General features: G+C 44.9%; 1 protein-coding gene across 1 annotated transcript in view; it reads left to right on the forward strand.

Annotated features, from left to right (window-relative positions):
* Nucleotides 1-3291: 3291 nt before the first annotated feature.
* Nucleotides 3292-21331, forward strand: part of MAGT1 (magnesium transporter 1) — a 57398-nt gene continuing 39358 nt past the window's right edge. The window contains exons 1-2 of the mRNA XM_073556200.1: nucleotides 3292-3491; nucleotides 20683-20852. Coding sequence (XP_073412301.1) covers nucleotides 3408-3491; nucleotides 20683-20852 — 254 coding nt within the window. The 5' untranslated portion in view covers nucleotides 3292-3407. The remainder of the gene's footprint in view (nucleotides 3492-20682; nucleotides 20853-21331) is intronic.

Here is a 21331-nt window from a genome sequence, read left to right on the forward strand (position 1 = left end):
TCTGTTTCTCTTGCCCTTAGTTAACATGGATCTTGATGTTTCCACGTCGGCCATCTTGCTTCCTGCCAAAGCTGTATATAAAGCCAGCACCTGCTCTGATTCATTGCTTGTGTATTGTGTATTGGACCTTGTGCCTCTGCAGTCCCAAGCCTGGACTTACTATCCCTGTTGGTCCTCTCTTAACGGCGGAGTCCTCTGCCAACCTGCACGTCTGGATCCCTGCCTGCTGACCGAGTGATTGCTGAACACTTGACTTCAGGAACCTCTGCCTGACTACACCTGCGGTGAAGTAAGAACTCCAGCCAGCTAGTGTGTTCCTCCGCTCTGCAAGAGTCTGTGTCTTGTGCCCGCATTGCTCAGTGACTTTGCATGCTGTGTCGCAGAGTATCAGCTCTGCTATTACCATTTATCATATTGACTGAACATTTATCTGGACTTATATGCTATATTGCATTCAGATCATTAATACAATATTGCTTGCGCAACCCACTGTGTCTGTAGTCTCTTTTACCTAGCCACTGGTGTCCAGTTGTATCCACTAGTATCGTGACAAGACGGTACAATAGGGACAAACTGTAACGGAGTAACGATAGCCAAGCCAGGAGGTCAGAACCGGAGAAGACAATAGTACCAAAGCGAGAGACGGAGTACAGAGTGAGGGAACAGAACGGGTCATACACGGGAAGCAAACAAGCAACGCAGAAAACACATACCAGGGGTCAGACACACCAGAACAACAGTATACCTGACAGAGATCCCTGGTAAAGAGTGAGTATAAATACCCCTCCCAGATCCAGAAAGAGGCCACGAACACTTAACCCTGTGAGTGCAGGGCAAGAACCCTGTTCAAACCATGACACCAATGTCACGATCCCACCGCTGCCACCAAATTGTGATGAACGGCGGACCGCTGTCGCCAAATTGCGACAGACAGCGGTCCCTGTGCCACCAATAGGTCACGATCCCACCACCGACACGGGTTTGTCAGCGGACGGAGGACGTGACGCACTGCCGGCACACGGCTATCACAGGCACAGTGGGGGCTTATCTTAGTTATCCCACCACTGGCACCACGTGACAAAAATACAGCAAGCTAATCTTGCTCTAACAATTTACCGCAGGGGGGTATTTTGGATGCCCCACCACTGCTAACAACCTTCCACGAACTGCGGGGATTTATGTATATCCCACTTTCTCAGTTCCACTTTGGAACTCGCAGCTCTCCAGCGCCCCCTTACCCTCAGGTCAGTCAGGGAACTGCACCTAGGATAATTAGTCGCCGGACGGGCTGCTTGTTGTGCACGGGCCGCTAGACTACTGCAGTAAGGGAATTATCAATGCTGTGGCCGCAGCCCCTCATTCAGCATGTTAGACCCGTCTGTACTGCCAGCTAGCCTAACCAGCCGCACATACCAAGCTGCCACCAGCCACGCTTTACTTAATCAAAGAGTTAATTAAGAGGGTCCGCGGCAAACCCCTGCAATTAGTAGCGATTATCTAAAAATGGCGCATAGTTCGTTTCTTAGAGCATGGAGTCAAACTGATAATTTTACGATTTATTCCCCAAAGTCGGGCAGTGATTACAAATACAAAAGTTGTAATAAATTGAGACATTACATATGTACAAATATAAAACAAAGTGGATGAAAGAACAGAAAGTAACACTCACATGTGCGTAGTTGGTATTAGACAGACCATGTGGCTGGGGGAGGGGCGCTTAACCAAACGTCCCCACTCATCGGGACGTCTCTGGCAGGAGGACTCCAGCTGAACTGCCTGGAATTTGGTAGGGAATACCTATAGCCTAGGGTCTGTGACCTCACGAAGTGGGCGGTCTGGAGAGGTCCAACCTCCCTCTCTCCAAGTTATGAATTGGCTACAAAACTTAGAATAACTATATCTAAAGGAGAAACGCCCGTACCAACACACATAGGGCATCATTGTTTGTGATTTACCGAATTGAATCCAAAGACACCAAGCATGCCATAATTAAGACCCTCCATTTGGGAGCAATCCATATCTCAGTTTCTGGAAGTCCGAGAATCGTGAAACATAGGGGTTTAGAAAGCTGGCTTCATTGCCTACACAGTGATATGATTATTATATCTCTACGGTGTATGGTTTTGGCGGTACAGTCTCTTTAATATCACCCATAGTTTCATTCAGCCACAGATCTGAGAACAAAGGAAATGCTTTCCCTTAACTAATTAGCATTCCCTTCTGTGGAGAGGGGCCAAATGTTATAGAGGAAGTGTCCTACTACCAGTGCGGGCACACAGCTGATAAGGAGAGGTGGGATGCTGCTGTGTGACAAGCCGATTTTCTGGAAAGAATTGAGGATTCTAGAAAGTTCTACCTTAGAGACATTTTACATTACACCCAAAGTCATTTAACCCCTTAAAAACATCAGTTACTTAGTAAAATCTGTGAAAATTGGCTGTTTGCCCACTTTGATGCCAATAACCCAATTGAGCCAGGCTGGAGGGACCTGGATTTGATGCAGGGCATCACTATCTGAGTATTCTTAGTGTGACATCAGTGGCCCAAAGTCATTTAACCCCTTAAAAACATCAGTTACTTATTCAAACCTGTGAAAATTGGGTGTTTGCCCACTTTGATGCCAGTTCTGGTGCCAATAACCCATTTGGGCCAGGCTGAAGGGACCTGGATTTGATGCATGGCATCACTGTCTGAGTATTCTTAGTGTGACATCAGTGGCCTAAAGTCATTTAACCCTTTCATTAATGCCCTTTGGTGCCCACTTTGATGGCCATTTTTGTGCCAGTTTTACAATTTTTGACGCTGATTTTAAGTGTATTCACATCAGGGCACCTCAGTGCATTGTTTTTTTATTATTGTGTTGCTTATTTTTTGTTGTTAAACCTGTAAAAACAAGAAAAGAAAAAATTGCCGAATAAGAAACCAACTTCAGCCTCGTGGATTGTGACTGATGGCAAAAAACTGATGTAATTCACTGTTTAACCCATTGCAACCCTGCGTAGCGTATTTCCCTGTTAACCCTTGCTGTCTCCCTTCCATCATGCATCCCGCGTTCCTGCTCGAACCCTACACCTACATACCTAACGCTTGCACAAAATGCTTAGAAAACCTAGTAAGTTTCCCATAGTCGCGTACTGGCACTCGGCCGCACGTCACACACGGAAGCGGACGCAAACCCCACAGCTCGGAGCTCCGCGGCACATGAATGAAGCTGTCACACTGGCTCCTCCCAAAGCACTGCTGACGAATAAGACTGGAACAGCTAGCTGCTGGCTGATTGGGTGAGACTGCCGGGCGCAGCCAATCATGGACAGCCACTCAATGATCCCGCCCCCTCCCTGTGGACGTTCTGACGCGGTGACGCCTCCTATCGGTCTTCCTGGTCGGAGAAAAGTTTAGCCGGAGAGATGGCGGCAGTACGAGTGCTGCTGGCCGCGGTGGTCCTGCTCGCCCTGTGCGGGGGTCTCTCTGATGGCCAGAAGAAGAAAGAGGTGGGTCTGGTAGACGGCGGAGAGCGCACTGCCTCATGGTGCAGAGCTAGTCCGGGGGGGACTTCAGCCATTACTGGCTCCTGACTGCACAGTGTGCGGCTCATAGCCGGGAGCCCTCGGGGTCGGCACACCTGAGACTAGAGCTGCACACTGGGCACGTCTCACATCGGGGGTCCGGCTGCCTCCTCGCATCATGGGCTGTGCAGACTTGTGACCACTGCAGCCAGTCACCGCTCACAGCAGTCACCATTCTGCCGTGTGATTGGCTGCAGGTGTCACATGTTCATCTCCCACAGGCAGAGGCATAATACTGCCATTATCAGTGGAAGCGGACGACCACCTATTGTGTATGCCCCCAGAAGCGCCAGGTCTCACTCTACTGCCTGGCGGTGCCCACCCTGCCCACAGTCCTGCTCAACAGTTCCCGGAATTCTTAGCTCCCATATTGTACCAACAAGAGGGTAAGATCTGGGAAACCTCCCCAATGTATGGGCAGAAATGGCTGACCCTATGACCCCCGGGGAGCCTGGTAAGTGTAAGGATGCTTCCAGTAATGGCGCTCAGACAGCAGCGGCTACACCGTCCACTACACTTAGTGCCTCATCTGAGCCAATGTGTCTCCTCACTGCACCTATTTATTAGCAAGATGTCATCCAGAGGGACCAGTGACTGGTGGGGAGGGCTGCTCTAGACTCCGTGGAAGTCTGGGGTGCAGGCGCCTGGGTGCGGCCTCTAGTCGATTCCTTCGTGGGGGTTTGGGGTGATCCTGCTTTGCCTCTATGCCGTGAAGAATAAGCAGGTCACGTCCTTTAAAGCACCACTCCAGTGTTTTGGTTTTTTTTTTTTTTTTTTTTTTTAATTTTCCTGCTGGAGTGGTGTCGCTAATCTAAGTTCCTTGCCTCTAGTATTATACTTACCAGCCGAAGTCTTCTATTCTCAGCGCCGCTCCAGTCGTCTTCTACAGGTCGTGACCTGCCGGATGGCTCCAGTGTTTATGTGGTGAGCTGGAGGTGACTTCTCAGTGTAAGTCTATGAAAGGCAGAACGTGGCGAGAACGCAGCTCTCATAGACTTAGGGTATGTGCACACGCTGCTGATTCTGCTGCGTTTCCGGCTCTGCAGAAACGCAGCAGATTCTGCTGCGTTGTACAGTACCTTTATTTCCTATGGAAATAAAAAAAAAGCTGTGCACATGCTGTGTTTTTTTCCGCGCGGTTTTGCTGCGGTTTACAATCCGCAGCACGTCAATTGTTTGGTGCAGAAACGCTGCGGTTTTACACCTCATCCATTATGAGGTGTAAAACCGCAGGAAAAACGCAGATAATCCGCAGATAAACCGCAGCACTTTGTCCTGCGGATTTCCTGCGGTTTTCTCTACAAAATCCGCAGAGACTAAAAACTACGTGTGCACATACCCTTACACTAAGAGCTTGTGACTGTTACCGCTGACTTGTGGTCAGTCAGGAGCTGCAGTCACAAGGTGGTGGACAGGCGTGGCAGCTGGTGAGCAAAAGATTAGGGTCAGGGAAGTTGGATAAGTAGCACCACTCCAGCGCTGGAATAAACAAATATGTTGGCGCGTCGCTTTACCGCTTCTGTTTCCAAACCCTGAAGCGGTTAGTAGAAGACAATAAGACAGAACATGTGTACAGTAATGTTGCTTTAATAGTCCTGCACACTGTTAATTTCATGGGGCACATTCTTAGGCAGTATTTGCCTGAAAAGGACGCCATGTGTACATGGCCTAAAGAGAACCTGTTAGCAGGATTGTGCTTAGTAACCTACACACAGTGTCAAGTCAGCACCATTATACTGATTACAATGATAACCTTGGTTTATGAAATCTGTCTTGTGGTTGTTGTTTAAAGGGAACATGTCAACAGAATTTTGCTCCATAACCTACTTGCAGTGTCAGGATGGCGCTGTTATACTGATTAAAATGATAACCTTGGTTGATGAAATCCGTCTTGTGGTTGTCGTTTAAAGGGAATCTGTCATTTTCCGGGATGTATATGACCTATTATTAATATGGGTATACAGGTAATAGAAATGTTCAACTAGTCCTACTTGTATGCCTCAAACTAACCCCTTAACGACCGCCGATACGCCTTTTAATGGCGGCAGTTGAGGGTACTTAAACCACAGCGCTGCTTTTTAACGGCACTGAGGAATAAGTGTATAGCTCCCCCCGGAGTCGGAATTTCTCCAGGGTCTTGGCTACCGACCATGATTCGGGTTGGTTTTTACTGACCCCGATGTTGCGATTGCCATTATTAACGGTATAACGGCGACCACAAAAAAAAGTCAGATTTTCCATTTAATTTCTCTCTCCTCTGAGGTGATCACACATCAGAGGGGAGAGAAGTAGGGTCCCCCGATTCCCTGCCAGTCCCCTGGCCACCGGTGTCGTCTTCCAGCAGTGCGCCCGCCGAGATCTGCCGGCAGCAATAGGAAATTTTTCCTATTGGTTCACTTTGATCACTGTGATAGACCCTTATCACAGTGATAAAAAAGGAAAAAAGTAAATCAACCCCCCCTTTATCACCCCCATAATTAGGGAAGAATAATAAAATAAAAGAAGTATTTACTTCCATTTTCCCATTAGGGTTAGAGTTGGGATTAGGGTTGGAGTTAGAATGAAGGGGTTTCCACTGTTTAGGCACATCAGGGGCTCTCCAAATGCAACATGGCGCCACCATTGATTCCAGCCAATTTTGCGTTCAATGAGTCAAACGGTGCACCCTCCCTTCTGAGCTCTGCCATGCACCCAAACAGTGACTTTTCCCCACATATGGGGTATCAGCGTACTCAGGAGAAATTGTGCAACAAATTTTATAGTCCATTTTCTATTGATACCCCTGTGAAAATAAAAAAATTTGGTTCCGAAGTAATTTTTTTGTGAAAAAGGTAAGTTGTTCTTTTTTTTTTTCCTTCCACATGTTTTAGTTCTCGTGAAACACCTGAAGGGTTACTAAACTTCTTGAATGTGGTATTGAGCCCCTTGGGGGGTGCAGTTTTTAGAATGGTGTGACTTTTTGGTATTTTCTGTTATCGACCCCCAAACTCACTTCAAATGTGATATGGTCCCTAAAAAAGATGGTTTTGTAAATTTTGTTGTAAAAATGAGAAATCACTCGTCAACTTTTAACCCTTATAACTTCCTAACAAAAATTTTTTAAAATTGTTGATGTAAAGTAGACATGTGGGAAGTGTTATTTATTAACTATTCTGTGCCATATATCTCTGATTTAAGGGTACAAAAATTAAGTTTGAAAATTGCAAAATTTTCAAAATTTATTCCAAATTTCCGTGTTTTTTTTTTTTTTTCAGAAATAAACGCAAGTTATATCGAATAAATTTTACCACTAACATGAAATACAGTATGTCATGAAAAAAACCAAACTCAGAATGAATAGGATACGTTGACGCGTTCCATAACCTCATAAAGGGACAGTGGTCAGAATTGTAAAAATTTGCCTGGTCACTAAGGGGTTAGTGGTCTTGTTGTAAAATGTTATATTCATTCTCAATATGACAACCTAATGTTATCAAATTCTGTGTCGTACCTGGGTTCAAAATGCTCAATTTACCCCTGGATAAAATCATTGAGGAGTGTGATCTCCAAAATGGTGTCATTTGTGGGGGGTTTCCACTGTTTAGGCACATCAGGGGCTCGCCAAACGTGACATGGCGTCCACTCGATTCCAGCTAATTTTGCGTTGAAGTCAAACAGTGCTTCTTCCCTTCCGAGCTCTGCCATGCGCCCTTACAGATTCCACCCACAAATCGGGTATCCGCATACTCGGGAGAAATTGCACAACAAATTTTTGTGGTTCGTTTTCTCCTGGTACCCTGGTGAAAATATCTAAAATTACTTTAGAGCCAAACTTTATATATATATATATATATATATATATATATATATATATATATATATATATCTCTCTTTTTTCACAAAATGAAAAAAAGTTCTTTTTTTTTTTTTCCTTCAGTTCTTGTTAAGCAATTGAAGGGTTAATAAACTTCTTGAAAGTGGTTTTGATCACTTTGAGGGGTGCAGATTTTGTAATGGTTTCACTTTTTGGGTATTTTCTGCCATATAGGCCCCTCAAAGTCACTTCAAATGTGAGGTGGTCCCTAAAATAATATTGGTTTTGTAAATTTTGTTGGATAAATGAGTAATCGCTGGTCAAACAATACAGAAACACTTAAAACGATAACGAACGATGTAGGTAATGTATGCGTGAGCAAGGACCCAAAGTCTCCTGTGTTTGGAGCATTAGACACATGTTACCACTACTCCATTAATTTGCTGATGGAGAATGTTATGTCTATCCATCCTGTAGACAGCGAGTGAATTTATGATGTTGTGCAGAACACCACTTCTCCATTTACACAGGACTTGGGACCCCCATTTTCAGAATCCGTGTGGTGTCACTTTTCTTGTCGATAGATGACGATTGTATTTAGTAGGGAACTGTATGGGTTATTTTCAAGCTCTTTACGTGAGTGACATGTCTGGTGACCACTTATGTATTTTTCACCCACTCCTGATTTTGTCTTACAAACACTGATGTAAAATACTGACCAGATACGGAATGTGTGAACGTGGCTTTAGTAGAACTATAAACTCAGCACAAGTTCTGCTGTGGTTTGTCCTGCAGTGACGGCGATCATTATATTTAAGCATGCTGGGTTTGGGGGAAAATGTGTGTCAATGGGTAAGTAACTGGCTTCGTGATAGAAAGCAGAGGGTGGTTATAAATGGTATATTCTCTAACTGGGTCGCTGTGATCAGTGGGATACTGCAGGGGTCGGTGTTGGGACCTATTCTCTTCGTTAATAAATGTTGATCTGGTAGAATATTTACACAGTAAAATATCTATATTTGTAGATGATACAAAACTATGTAAAGCAGTCAATACTAGAGAAGATAGTATTCTGCTACAGGTGGATCTGGATAGGTTGGAAACTTGGGCTGAAAGGTGGCAGATGCAGTTTAACATTGATAAATGTAAGGTTATACACATGGGAAGAAGGAATCAATATCACCATTAAACACTGAACGGGGAACCACTGGGTAAATATGACATGGAGAAGGACTTGGGGATCCTAGTTAATGATAAACTTTCCTGGAGCAGCCAGTGCCAGGCAGCAGCTGCCAAGGCAAACAGGATCATGGGGTGCATTAACAGAGGTCTGGATACACATGATGAGAGCATTATACTGTCTCTGTACAAATCCCTGGTTAGACCGCACACTGAGTACTGTGTCCAGTTTTGGGCACCGGTGCTCAAGAAGGATATAATAGAACTAGAGCGAGTACAAAGGAGGGCAACAAAATTAATAAAGGGGATGGGGGAACTACAATATCCAGAGAGATTAGCAAAATTAGGATAATTTAGTCTGGGGAAAAAAGATGACTGGGGGGCGATCTAATAACCATGTATAAGTATATAAGCGGACAATACAAATCTCTCCGAGGATCTGTTTATACCAAGGAAGGTGATGGTCACAAGGGGGCATTCTCTGCGTCTGGAGGAGAAAAGGTTTTTCCACCAACATAGAAGAGGATTCTTTCCTGGTAGGGCAGTGAGAATCTGGAATTCCTTGCCTGAGGAGGTGGTGATGGTGAACTCAGTCGAGGAGTTAGAGGCCTGGATGTCTTCCTGGAGCGCAACAATATTGTATCTTACGGTTGTTCGGTTCTTTAGAAGGACGTAGATCTGGGGATTTATTCTGATGGATTACAGACTGAACTGGATGGACAAATGTCTTTTTTTTCTGCCTTGCTAACTAGGTTACTATGTTACATATAGATTATAGGGTACTTGTAGAAGCACCTGGCTCAGGAAAGTGTGAGCTGTAATCCTGGGGATTGTGATTCTACAGGACTGATAAGAGTAGCTCATCAGGAGATGGGAGGGAGGTAAGTGAGCAGATAACTGCTGTATAGACATCAATGGGCTGGAGAGAGGAGGTTGGCATGTTAAGAGGTCACTCATCCCCTGGAATGTCACTACTGTGCACACTAGGTCAGGGTCTAGGCAGGCACTAGTAGCTGAGCTGCTTGGAAACCAGCTGTACACTATGTAGGATAAAAACTCCAGGAGAATGCAATGGAGTTGCTTTTTTCCATCTGCTGTCAAACTTGCTTCTTTTCATGTCTAATTGAACCAATTAAACAACTTGATAATGTATTGTTTTGCATATGTGTGGGGTTTTTTTGTTAAATGGTTTTTATTAACATTTTTCAGCTTACAGAAACACATAACATGTACAAACAAAGGAAATAGAGTAATAATTGGTTGACTTGACTAAAGAGAAGGCGTTCTATATATAACCTTTATGATATAAGTCAATGAAGTAATATAAATGATTGTGCTATAGGGTCATGAACAACAAAGTAACCTTTAACAGTGGTGTCAAAAGAGCGCCAACAATTGCCCATGGTTCTTCCTCTCCCATCAAGGAGGTCTTTTGTTTTTATTAACTTAGGTCACCTAGCTTATTTAACCCCTTCACTACCCAACAATTTTCTGGCTGGTCACCCCTCTTCCAAGAGCTATAACTTTTTTTTTTTTTTTTTATTACCACCTTTCCATCAGTATGGCCATATGAGGGCTTTGTTTTGCAGGATGACTTGTGATTTTGAATGTCACCATTCATTTTACCATAGTGTGTACTGGAAAACTGGGGAAAAAAATTCAAAGTGTATTGAACTAGCAGCAAAAAAAAAAAAATGTAATTCCCCAATTTTTTTTCTTTAACTATTTATTTTATTCTATTTACCATATTCACTATATGATAAAACTAACCTGGCAATATGATTGCCCAGGTCAGTGAGTACGCGAATACCAAACATTTATAGGTTGTTTTTTTTTTTTTTTTTTCCCCTTGGTACGCCATTCACAGATCAGATTAGTTTGTTATATTTTTATAGATCGGACTGTTCTGAATGCAACAATACCAGATGTGTATTTTTATTTTCATTGGGGCAAAAGGGGGGAGATTAGAACTTGTTTTTTTTTTTTTTTATTTATTTTTTTTTTTACTTTAATATTCCCCTTAGGAGACTTGAAGCTACGATTGTCTGATCATCTGTACTATATGTAGCAGGGCTATGTATGCCAGAAATCACAATCCCCCGTGAACGCCAGTCACCATCCGGTGTTCACAGGGATATCGTAATGACAGGCACGAGGGATCTTCTGCAGACCCCTGGCTGTGATGACATCTCATCAATACTGTTATCACATGATAGGGGCGGGATTTGTGACGCGCTTTTGGCTAGTTCCTGTTAAATCCCGCTGACAGTGATTGACATCTGGTTTTAAGGTATTAATGGGTGCGGGCGGAGCACTGCTCCTCCCGACCCTCTTAGAGCCACTTGATGGCTGATTAAATCAGCCATCAAGTGCGGGTAAAGATGCTGGCTCGCACACAGAGTACACATCAAAGGCAGGGACATAACCATTGGCGTGCAGGTACGTCAAAGGTAGTGAAGGGGTTCATGGAACCAGTCACCTGATACATGCTGCGTGATCTGCAGGTAACATGAATCAGATCCTAGTTGTTTGATTGCAGTTAGTTAAACTGTTTATTATCTTGAGCGGTGCAGGGAGAAGCTGGACTAGCTGGGTCTCCCCCTTAGGCTGTGTTCACACAGCGTTTTTTTAGCGGTATTTTTAGCGGTATTTTTAGCGGTTTTGCCAATAAAACCGCTAAAAATAAGCTTCCCATTAATTTCTATGCATTTTGCACTTTTTACCCTTCGCCACGACAGCACCCACTGGAGGTATCGGATCCGCCCCATTTGGAACAGGAAACCCTACAGGAAAGATAAAAGGAGGCCTTTCCTCCTCAGTTTTGGTTTTCTGTTCCAAATGGAGCCACGTTCCTTCAGGAAAGCATACCTGGGCCATGCATGCCGCCTGTGCGGTCTCCACGCGAACGGCAGGGGCTGCGGGCCGGAGGCAGCGTCGGGGGAGACTCCGTTAGACGGCTCCCCCCTCGTCTGGTGTATGGAGGGTGATGGCCGGGTCCGGGGTGGGCCGCCCGGTCTCACCCAGGAGCGCGTCGGGTGGCACCAAGATGCGCAGACCGCTGCTGCTAGGAGCGGTAAGTGCGCCAGTGGCGCGAAGGGAAAAAAAAAAAGGAAAACCGGCGGTGGCATGGAGAGCGCGGGCCGCATACAGAAGCGGGGGCGCGGTAGCCGGCCGGCGCAGAGGCTCCTGACCCCCGGAAGTAATGATTGAACTTCCGGGGCAGGGTGGCTGAGAGCGTGACGGCGCATGCGCAGTGATCCCGGGGAGGAGGAGCGACTTCCGGGGGCAGAGAAAAAAAAAAAAAAGACGAGCAATCTATTTAAACAGCGCCGCAGCTGTGCGGTGGTGAGCCATGTCGTCCCCAACGGAAGCGCACGCTCCAGCAGGAGACTCTGCGGGGAGCAACTCCACTAGGGACCGCAACGCTAGGACAGACACCGGCCGCAGGAGCGAGACAGGAGAGTCAAGACCTAGGACGGGATCTCAGCCATGCGATCCGGTAATATAATGCTTCACTGGGTGAGTGTGCAAAGTATATACTCTACCTATTAAGCTGACCTCTTCCTACCCTCCCCCCCTCCTTTCGGCTCCACTTTCCAGACAAAGAAAAAAGAAAAATCTAAGCATAAGGAATGCGCATTATGCTCTGAACCTCTCCCTGACTCCTACCCCAAAAAGCTCTGCAAGCAGTGCACCAGAGAGACTAGGCGGGGTCCGCAGTGTCGTCAAAAGACATTCGAGCCATAATCAGGGAGGAAATACAGGCTATCAACCGTGCCAGTACTCCCTCAGAGACAAGAAGCAAAAAACAGGTGACCCTCAGCTCAGAGTCAGAGGAAGAACCGGGGTTAATCTCCGATTCCTCACTCACATCCTCGTCATCATCATCAGACATGGAGGGAGGGTCATGTTTTCCCCTGGATAGTGTGGATAACCTGGTCAAATCTGTGAGGCGCACTATGGGGTGTGAGGAACCAAGGGGTGCCCAAACCGCGCAAGAAATAATGTTGGCGGAAAAGAAAAGGAGAGCGTTTCCAGTGATACCGGCAGTTAAGGCCCTAATAAAAAGAGAATGGGAAAAACATGATCAAAGAAGTTTTCTCCCATCGGCCTCAAAGAGGAAATATCCTTTTAGCGATGACGAGCTATTAAAATGGTCCAAGGTGCCAAAGGTTGATGCCGTTGTAGCCTCTACCTCAAAACAATCTACTATTCCGGTAGAGGACGCAGGCTTATTGGCAGACCCGCTAGACCGTAAGGCAGAGTCATCATTGAAAAGGTCTTGGGAATCTGCCACGGGTATTTTTAAGCCAGCAGTAGCCAGCACGTGCACCGCCAGATCTATGCTCGTATGGTTGGACCAATTGGATCAACAAATCGAGCAGACGGTGTCAAGAGAAAAGCTACGGGCCGCTATTCCATTAATCAGAGGGGCAGCTGCCTTTATGGCTGATGCTTCGGCGGACACACTGCGGCTGGCAGCAAGATCGGCAGCTCTTGTGAACAACGCCAGGCGGGCACTGTGGATGAAGAGCTGGAAGGGGGACGCGCAATCAAAATCTAAGATTTGTGCAACCCCGTGTGAGGGTGAGTTTCTCTTCGGGAAAGCCCTAGACGACATACTCGCCAAAGCAAAGGAGAGGAAGAAGGCGTTCCCTGACTCTTCTATCCCTTTCTATAGGAGAACCTTTAAAAGACGACCGTTTGGAAGAAGGAGGCAAACGGATAGATCAAATAGATGGCCCGCAAAGGAAGAAAAACAAAAGGGTAGCATGTTCAGGGGTTCAACATTCCGGAGGGAAAATAAAAATTAAAAAATCAGACCCACCAGTAGGGGGTAGATTAAAAATTTTTTTTTTTCAAAATGGCAAAAAATAACTTCGAGCCCATGGATCTTAGGTATAATTAAAGAGGGAATGAAAATAGAATTCCTTCAAACACCTTATGATTTCTTTATCATAACCCGCCTTAACTCTTTAGTTCAACAAAAGGCCCTCGAAGAAGAAATTCGGAGCCTACTATCTAAGGGGGTTTTAGTGGAGGTCCCAGTGGGACAGGAAGGTAGAGGATTCTACTCTCCTTTATTTTTAATTTCCAAACCAGATGGTACGTTTAGAACGATTATCAATTTAAGGAAGCTTAATACGTTTATAAGAAGTTATAAGTTTAAGATGGAATCAATCAGATCCACCATAAAGCTTCTCTTTCCAAACTGTGTAATGGCGGGAATTGACTTGAGGGATGCTTACTATCATCTTCCTATCCATGATAGATGCCAAAAATACCTAAGGGTCGCAGTGGTGTTCGAAGACAAGATCTGTCATTTTCAGTATACAGCCATGCCTTTCGGCCTCTCTACAGCGCCAAGAATCTTCACCAAGGTAATGGCAGAGGTGATGGCCTATCTTCGCCAAAAAGACACTCTAATCGTACCTTACCTAGACGACTTCCTAATAATTGGGAACTCGGTCACCCAATGTACCAAACGTGTGGCTGACGCAATCTCCTCTTTGCAGGATCTAGGTTGGATCATCAATATACAGAAGTCCAGACTCGTTCCGCAATCCCTCCAGATGTTTTTAGGGTTCCAGTTAGACTCCACAACCCAGAGATGTCTACTTCCTCAGGTAAAGATTGCACTCACAAAAGAGAAAGTAGAGGCAGCCATAGATGGACCACGCATGTCTCTGAGAGGGGCAATGTCGCTATTGGGGTCGCTAAATTCCTGTGCCCCAGCAGTCCGGTGGGCCCATTATCATGTCCGCACACTTCAGCATCAGATCCTCCAAGAGGACAGGCGACATGGTGGTCACCTCGAGAGCAAGATAACCTTAACTCAGGAGGTCTTGACTTCTCTAAAGTGGTGGCTAGATGATGACCATCTATCCTCAGGAGTCCCATGGGTCATAGTACCATCCTGCATCCTAACCACCGATGCTAGCCTCCATGGCTGGGGAGCCCATATGGGGAATAGCTTTTGTCAAGGAAGGTGGAATAGAGAGGAAGGGGAATACTCGTCTAATTTAAAAGAGCTGACAGCGGTATACTATGCTCTATACCATTTCCTTCCACAGCTCCAACAGAAACATGTCAGGATCCTATCGGACAACACCACTACAGTGGCCTACATAAACAGACAGGGAGGTACTCGATCAGAGACTCTGATGTCTTCTGCGGCAAGAATCTTAAGCTTAGCCGAAAGCTGTTTGTTGTCCCTCTCGGCTCTTCATATCAGGGGAGAGAACAACCAAGAGGCGGACTTCTTAAGCCGACACACACTTCGGCAAGGGGAGTGGTGCCTCAACCGCCGAATCTTCAAGGATATAGAAACTTTATGGGGACAACATCAGGTGGACCTCTTTGCCACGAGGGAGAGCAGACAGATAAAAACGTTTGCTTCCCTGTCTCCATCAGATCACCCAGACATAGTGGATGCCCTCCAAGCCTCATGGAAGTTCAAGCTGGCATATGCCTTCCCTCCATTGATTCTCCTGCCACAAGTGATTCGGAAGATCAGAGAGGACAGGGTGAGAGTAATCCTGATAGCACCATTCTGGCCCAAGAGGCCGTGGTTCTCGTGGCTACGAATTATGTCAGTGACAAATCCTTGGGTCCTCCCTTCGATTCCCAACCTACTCTCCCAAGGCCCTTTCATCCATCCCCAAGTGGACAGCTTACACTTGACGGCGTGGAATTTGAAAGGCAGCTACTAAGATCAAGAGGGTTTTCTGAAACACTGATTGCTACACTCCTACAGAGCAGGAAGTAGTCCACGACCCAGATTTATACAAGAATATGGAAAAAATTCCTACAGTTTCATATAGCACCCCATACAGCAGAAGTTCCGATGGTTCCTATCTTAGAATTTCTACAGAGAGGGAAGGACTTGGGCCTGGCAGTAAACACACTGAAAGTACAGGTGTCCGCGTTAGGGGCACTGTACGGCCATAATATAGCAGGAAATAAGTGGATATCACGATTCATCACAGCCTGCGAACGAACAACTCCAGTCCACATACCTACAATCCCCGCATGGGACTTAAATCTGGTCTTAGACGCCCTGACGGAGGAACCCTTTGAGCCGATAGACACGATATCCCTCAAATACTTGTCACTCAAGACTGCCCTCTTGGTAGCGCTGACATCTGCTAGGAGAGTGGGTGATATCCAGGCCCTGTCCATAGATCCACCCTTTTTTCAAGTAAACCAAGATAGATTAATATTAAAGCCAGACCCTCGTACCTGCCTAAGGTATCAACAAAATACCATAGATCTCAAGAGATACTCCTCCCAACCTTCTTTGAAGATCCCTCCACTCCAGAGGAGCAGAAATTCCACACTTTAGTCGTCAGAAGAACTGTCCTAAAGTATATTGAGAGGTCTAGAAGCTGGAGGCAGTGTAGGGCTCTTTGTTTCTTTTCAGGGCTATAAAAAAAGGGTACGGAGTCACGAAGAGCACCATTTCCCGATGGATCAGGGATGCCATTCGTTTAGCCTACTCCGCAAAAAATGAAAATCCTCCGGAAGGCATCAGAGCGCATTCCACTAGAGCAATGGCGACCTTCTGGGCCGAGAGGGGAGACGTTCCAATTGAAACCATATGTAAGGCGGCAATTTGGTCATCCCCTTCCACCTTCTATAATCACTATAGACTTGACCTTTCATCAACTTCTGACCTAAGCTTTGGCAGGACGGTCCTTGGCACGGTGGTCCCACCCAGGTGATGGTCTCTGGAATCTCTCCAGTGGGTGCTGTCGTGGCGAAGGGTAAAAAGCCGGATTACTTACCGGTAATGCTCTTTTAATGAGTCCACGACAGCACCCGCTCACTTCCCTCCCTGCTAAAGATATCGATAATAAAGTATATCTGCTAAAGATGGATAAGTAAAATTTAGATATACAAAAACATTGCCTAATCCTTGGCGGTCCTCCTGGTACTCTGAAATGCAAAACTGAGGAGGAAAGGCGGACCGCCCCTTTTATCTTTCCTGTAGGGTTTCCTGTTCCAAATGGGGCGGATCCGATGCCTCCAGTGGGTGCTGTCGTGGACTCATTAAAAGAGCATTACCGGTAAGTAATCCGGCTTTTTGTGCACATTGATGCGTTTTTTACCGCGAAAAAAAACGCATCGCGGTAAAAACCACAGCATGCTCATTAATTTTGCGGATTTTTCCGTTTCTGGCTGGTTCTATGCGTTTAGAAAACGTGCAGAAAAAAAACACGCGGTTTCTGGGAAGGGAGTCAGGTTTTTAAGCAGAAATTTTCTGCTACGTGTGCACTTAGCCTTATAGTTCTCGAATAGGCTCTTCAATCTGTTTGTCTCTGAAGTGATGCAGTTCAAGCTTAGGCCTCTTTCACACATCAGTTTTTTCCAATCAGTTGCAACTCGCAATCCGTCAAAGTGTGAAAAAATACGGATCCTGCGCAGATTGGGAAATACTGATGCGACGGATCAGTTTTTTTTTTTTTTTTTTTTTTTTTTTTTTTTTTGATGGATCTGTTGCAGCAGCTCTAGCTTGAGGTAATCTTTGTCCCTTGTGCTTCTGGAGAGAGAGAGAGAGAGAGAGAGAGAGATTTTTTTCTGTGCCAGAATGGAAAAAAACAGCTCTGGGGGTTAAACTAAAAGAAAAGAAATTATTCCAGGCATGCTCAGATGTAAAAACGGAATCCGTCGTCGGATTCAGTCTTTTGACAGACAGCGACGGATCCTGCGCCCATAGGCTTCCATTATAGCCAACGACAGATGGCGCTGGATCCGTCGCTGTCCGACTTTTTAACGTAGACAAACGTTCCTATGTCAGTTGTATCCGCCCAACGGACAAAGAGTTTCCGACGGATCCGTCGAAGGACTGATGAAACGTGCGGCCATCCATCACTAATACAAGTCTATGAGAAAAAAACGGATCCAGCAGCATTAGTTGCTGGATCCATTTTTTCACAAAACGACGGATTGTGACAGATGTGTGAAAGAGGCCTTACATGACTGTAATTGTACATACAGACTGATTCATGCTGCCTGTGGTTCGGGCAGAATGAAGCTTCCATGTTTCCTTAAAGGGAACCTGTCATGTAGTTACAAGCATCTAAACTGTCAATAGTGCGTTTAGTGATGCAATGTGCATCACAAACTTGTTTTTTTTAAGATAAAAATGGCGCTGTATTGTCCAAAAAGCACTTTATTTAGTTATATATTACCTGCTCAATAGACATAGCAATATGCTTAATTTTTCTGTTCAGTCACTGCATCGCCGCCCACTAAATTTGATTTCCCCGGTTGTGCCGTCACTGGAATCCTACGCTTAAGGGTGTGTGCACACGCTGCGGATTCTGCTGCGGATTTTGCAAACTCCGCAGGTCAAAAGACCTGCGGTTTGACACCTCTACAATGGAGCAGGTGTGAAACCGCTGCGGATTCCGCACAAAGAAGTGATATGCTGCGGTTTTGAAACCGCAGCAAATCCGCGCAGAAAAATCTGCACTGTGGTTTTTGTTTTCCATAGAATATAAAGGTACTGTACACAGCAGCAGAAACTGCTGCGGACTCGCAGGGCCAAAACCGCTGCGGATCCGCAGCGTGTGCACACACCCTTACAGTGTGGCGCTTGGAATTACGCTTGCACAGTGTCGAGTGGGCAGCTGCGCTTCAGCAGTGTGTAGCATGGAGCTGGACGTGCTTGTGCTGTGTTGATCTGGCTGATGTGCGGCTGTATGCTCCACTCTGCACAATCATGGGATTTTGGTGATGTTGGCGCAACCAGGGAAATCAATCAAATTAAGTGGGCGGCAACGCCAGTGACTGAACAGAAAATAAAACACACCCTTATGACTAAATGAGAAAGTACGATATAACTACCGTATATAAAATGCTTTTTGAGCATTATTACAGTTATGTTTTTAAGGAACAAAACAAAAGGTGCAATAAAATGTGATAAAGACGAATGTAAATAAAAATGGTACTGCTGAAAACATCATCTTGTCCTGGAAAAAATAAGCCAATATAAAGTGCCATCAGCAGAAAAATACCGTAAGTGTTACTTCTCAGAATGTTTTCTATAAAAGTTTTTGTGTAAAGGTGCCAAAACATAAAGTGGTATTGCTGTAATCGTACTGAGAAGGATAAAGGTTCCTTATCCATTTTACCACACTGCAGCACAGTATAAAAAAAAATTCCTGAATTGCTGTTTTTGTTCATTCTTCCTCCTAAAAATCGAAATAGTAAGCGATCAAAAAAAAATGTCTTGTACCTGAAAATGGTGCCAATGAAAACATAAACTCGTTTCGCAAAAAAGCTGTCACATGACTGTCAGCTGAAATTCGGAAAAATTATAGCTGTCTAAATATGTGGATGAAAAAACTAGTTTTTGCAATAAAAAGCATATTTTAGTGTGTGACAGCAGCAAAACATAAAAACTTGATATAAATCTATATAAGAATAAAGTCTTCTAATCACTTATACCACACGAAGAATGGCAAAAAAAATAAATAAAACCAGTTGTTCACATGCTGTGGATTTGTTCATACTGCCTCCCAAAGATCGCAGTAAGACTCGTCACACTTTTATTTTGCGCTCTGTGTTGAGCTTTTACACCGGGGTTTCTGTGTAAATCTTTGAAATACGTGATCCAAACGGAGCCTCTGCCTCTTGTGAGGCAGATGGAGGCACTGTGGACGCCATAGGACCTGTGATCTGGCTGTGTCCGTCTTTTTAGGATTGCATAAAAGTGCCGTCGGCCACAGTTTTATGCACTTCTGAAAAGGACACCACTGCATCTGAATCACATCACTCAGAGATTTAGATGGAAACCCCAAAGTAAGTGTTCAGCGTAGAGCGCTGGATAAATGTGATACCACATGTTATGTAAAATGTTCCCAATAAAAGCTTCCACTCAATCCACAAAAAAGCAAGTCCCCACTCAGGTCCGTCATCTGCTAACGGAAATATAAGGGGCTTCCATGATACTGGTAGCACAAAGGCACTGGAAAAGCGAAATGGCTCCTCACCCACCAAAAGAAATTCGGCAAATTCTGTACTCCCAAATCCTATTGCCCCCCCCCCCCCTTCCTTCTGAGCCCCACTGTGCCTAAAACATTTAGCGCCCACATGTTTGGCATTTCTGCAGTGATGAGAGCCTGCCTAATTTACAGGTGCGTGTCTCCAGAAGCATGAGCTGGGCATAATGTACTGGCCACTACAACGGCAGTTTGCAATTTTCACTCAGCAGCATCCTTCTGCTTGTTTCTGGAAAACATCCATGGAGTCAAAATCGTCACTACACGTAGATAAGTTCCCAAAAGGTTAGACTTTCAAAAATGGGGTCACTTGATGAGGGATTCTGCTGTTCAAGCACTTAGGGGCTCTGTATATGGAATCCGCAAGCTAGTCTAGGAAAATATGCTTTCTAGGTGACAAATAGCGCTCCGTCACTCCAGAGTCTCTCCGTATGGCTAAGCAGTACTGTACAGCCACATATGGGGTATCTCTACATTCAACAGAAATTGTGGGACAAGTTTTGGTGCCATTTTTACCCATTTCCCAGTATGAAAATGTAAAACTTGGGGCTAACACGCAATATTGTAATAAAAATGTAAATTACCGTAATTTTTTTCTTGAATGCCCAGTGGAATAAAAGTCAGTGACACACCTGTGGTGTCAATATGATCACTGCACCCCTAGAAGAATTCATTGAGAAGATGTAGTTTGTAAAATGGGGTAACTTATGGGGGGTCCTGCTGTTCTGGCACCTTCGGGGGCTTCAGTTTCCTCCCCGACGTAATTTTATGAATTTGTCTAAAATATGTTGCTGAAATTTTTCCTCATTACAGCAGAATATGCGACTTTTTGCTCTAAAGAGTCTCAAATTGGTGAAGACGACAGAGCATTTTAGAATTTGTGCAATACTCCTAAATCACGTGTGACATTTTTATGACTTTAAGGGGTTGTTTGGCCTTGGGCTACAAGTCTACAGCCTTTCTACATGACTGCAGACTTCTGTGAAGTGCCACTACTGGTAGATCCCAACAGTGGGGGGGGGGGGGGAATAGAGAAGCAGAATTTTGACATGAAACAAAAAAACCTTAATGGCTTTTAATACATGGAGCCTGCATGTTACTCAGCTGCCCCCATTTCTGCTTCTTTTCTGTGCAGATGGTGTTATCGGAGAAGGTGGGGCAGCTCATGGACTGGGCCAGCAAAAGACCCGTCATTCGTATGAATGGAGATAAGTTCCGGCGATTAATCAAGGCTCCACCGAGAAACTATTCTGTGATCGTCATGTTCACAGCGCTGCAGTCACACAGGCAATGCGTCGTCTGCAAGTAAGGATATAGAAATGTTTTACGTATTTACAGATGGGCAGATTATTTTATCATAGTATATGACTGCTGCAGGATTTTAATGTTTATTTTCCTATTTATATGGAGATGTTCAAAATTCCACCATTTCCCCATGGCACAATATAAAATACTGCCTCTTTCTGTATGTGTATGCATTACATATACAGAATTGCCACAGCAGTGTGTTTCCCCTCCCACATTGGAATTTTTTTTCTACTGCAGATAATGAACACCATATTACTTCCTATTACATAATTATTAAAGGGTTTCTTTTCCAAACAATTTTATTAACATTTTATAACAGAGCATACATACAGTGGGGAAAAAAAGTATTTAGTCAGTCAGCAATAGTGCAAGTTCCACCACTTAAAAAGATGAGAGGCGTCTGTAATTTACATCATAGGTAGACCTCAACTATGGGAGACAAACTGAGAAAAAAAAATCCAGAAAATCATTGTCTG

This window comes from Dendrobates tinctorius, unplaced genomic scaffold, assembly GCF_039654945.1.
Source record: "Dendrobates tinctorius isolate UK_male_01 unplaced genomic scaffold, ASM3965494v1 ptg000231l, whole genome shotgun sequence".
In the NCBI taxonomy this organism is placed as follows: Eukaryota; Metazoa; Chordata; class Amphibia; order Anura; family Dendrobatidae; genus Dendrobates; species Dendrobates tinctorius.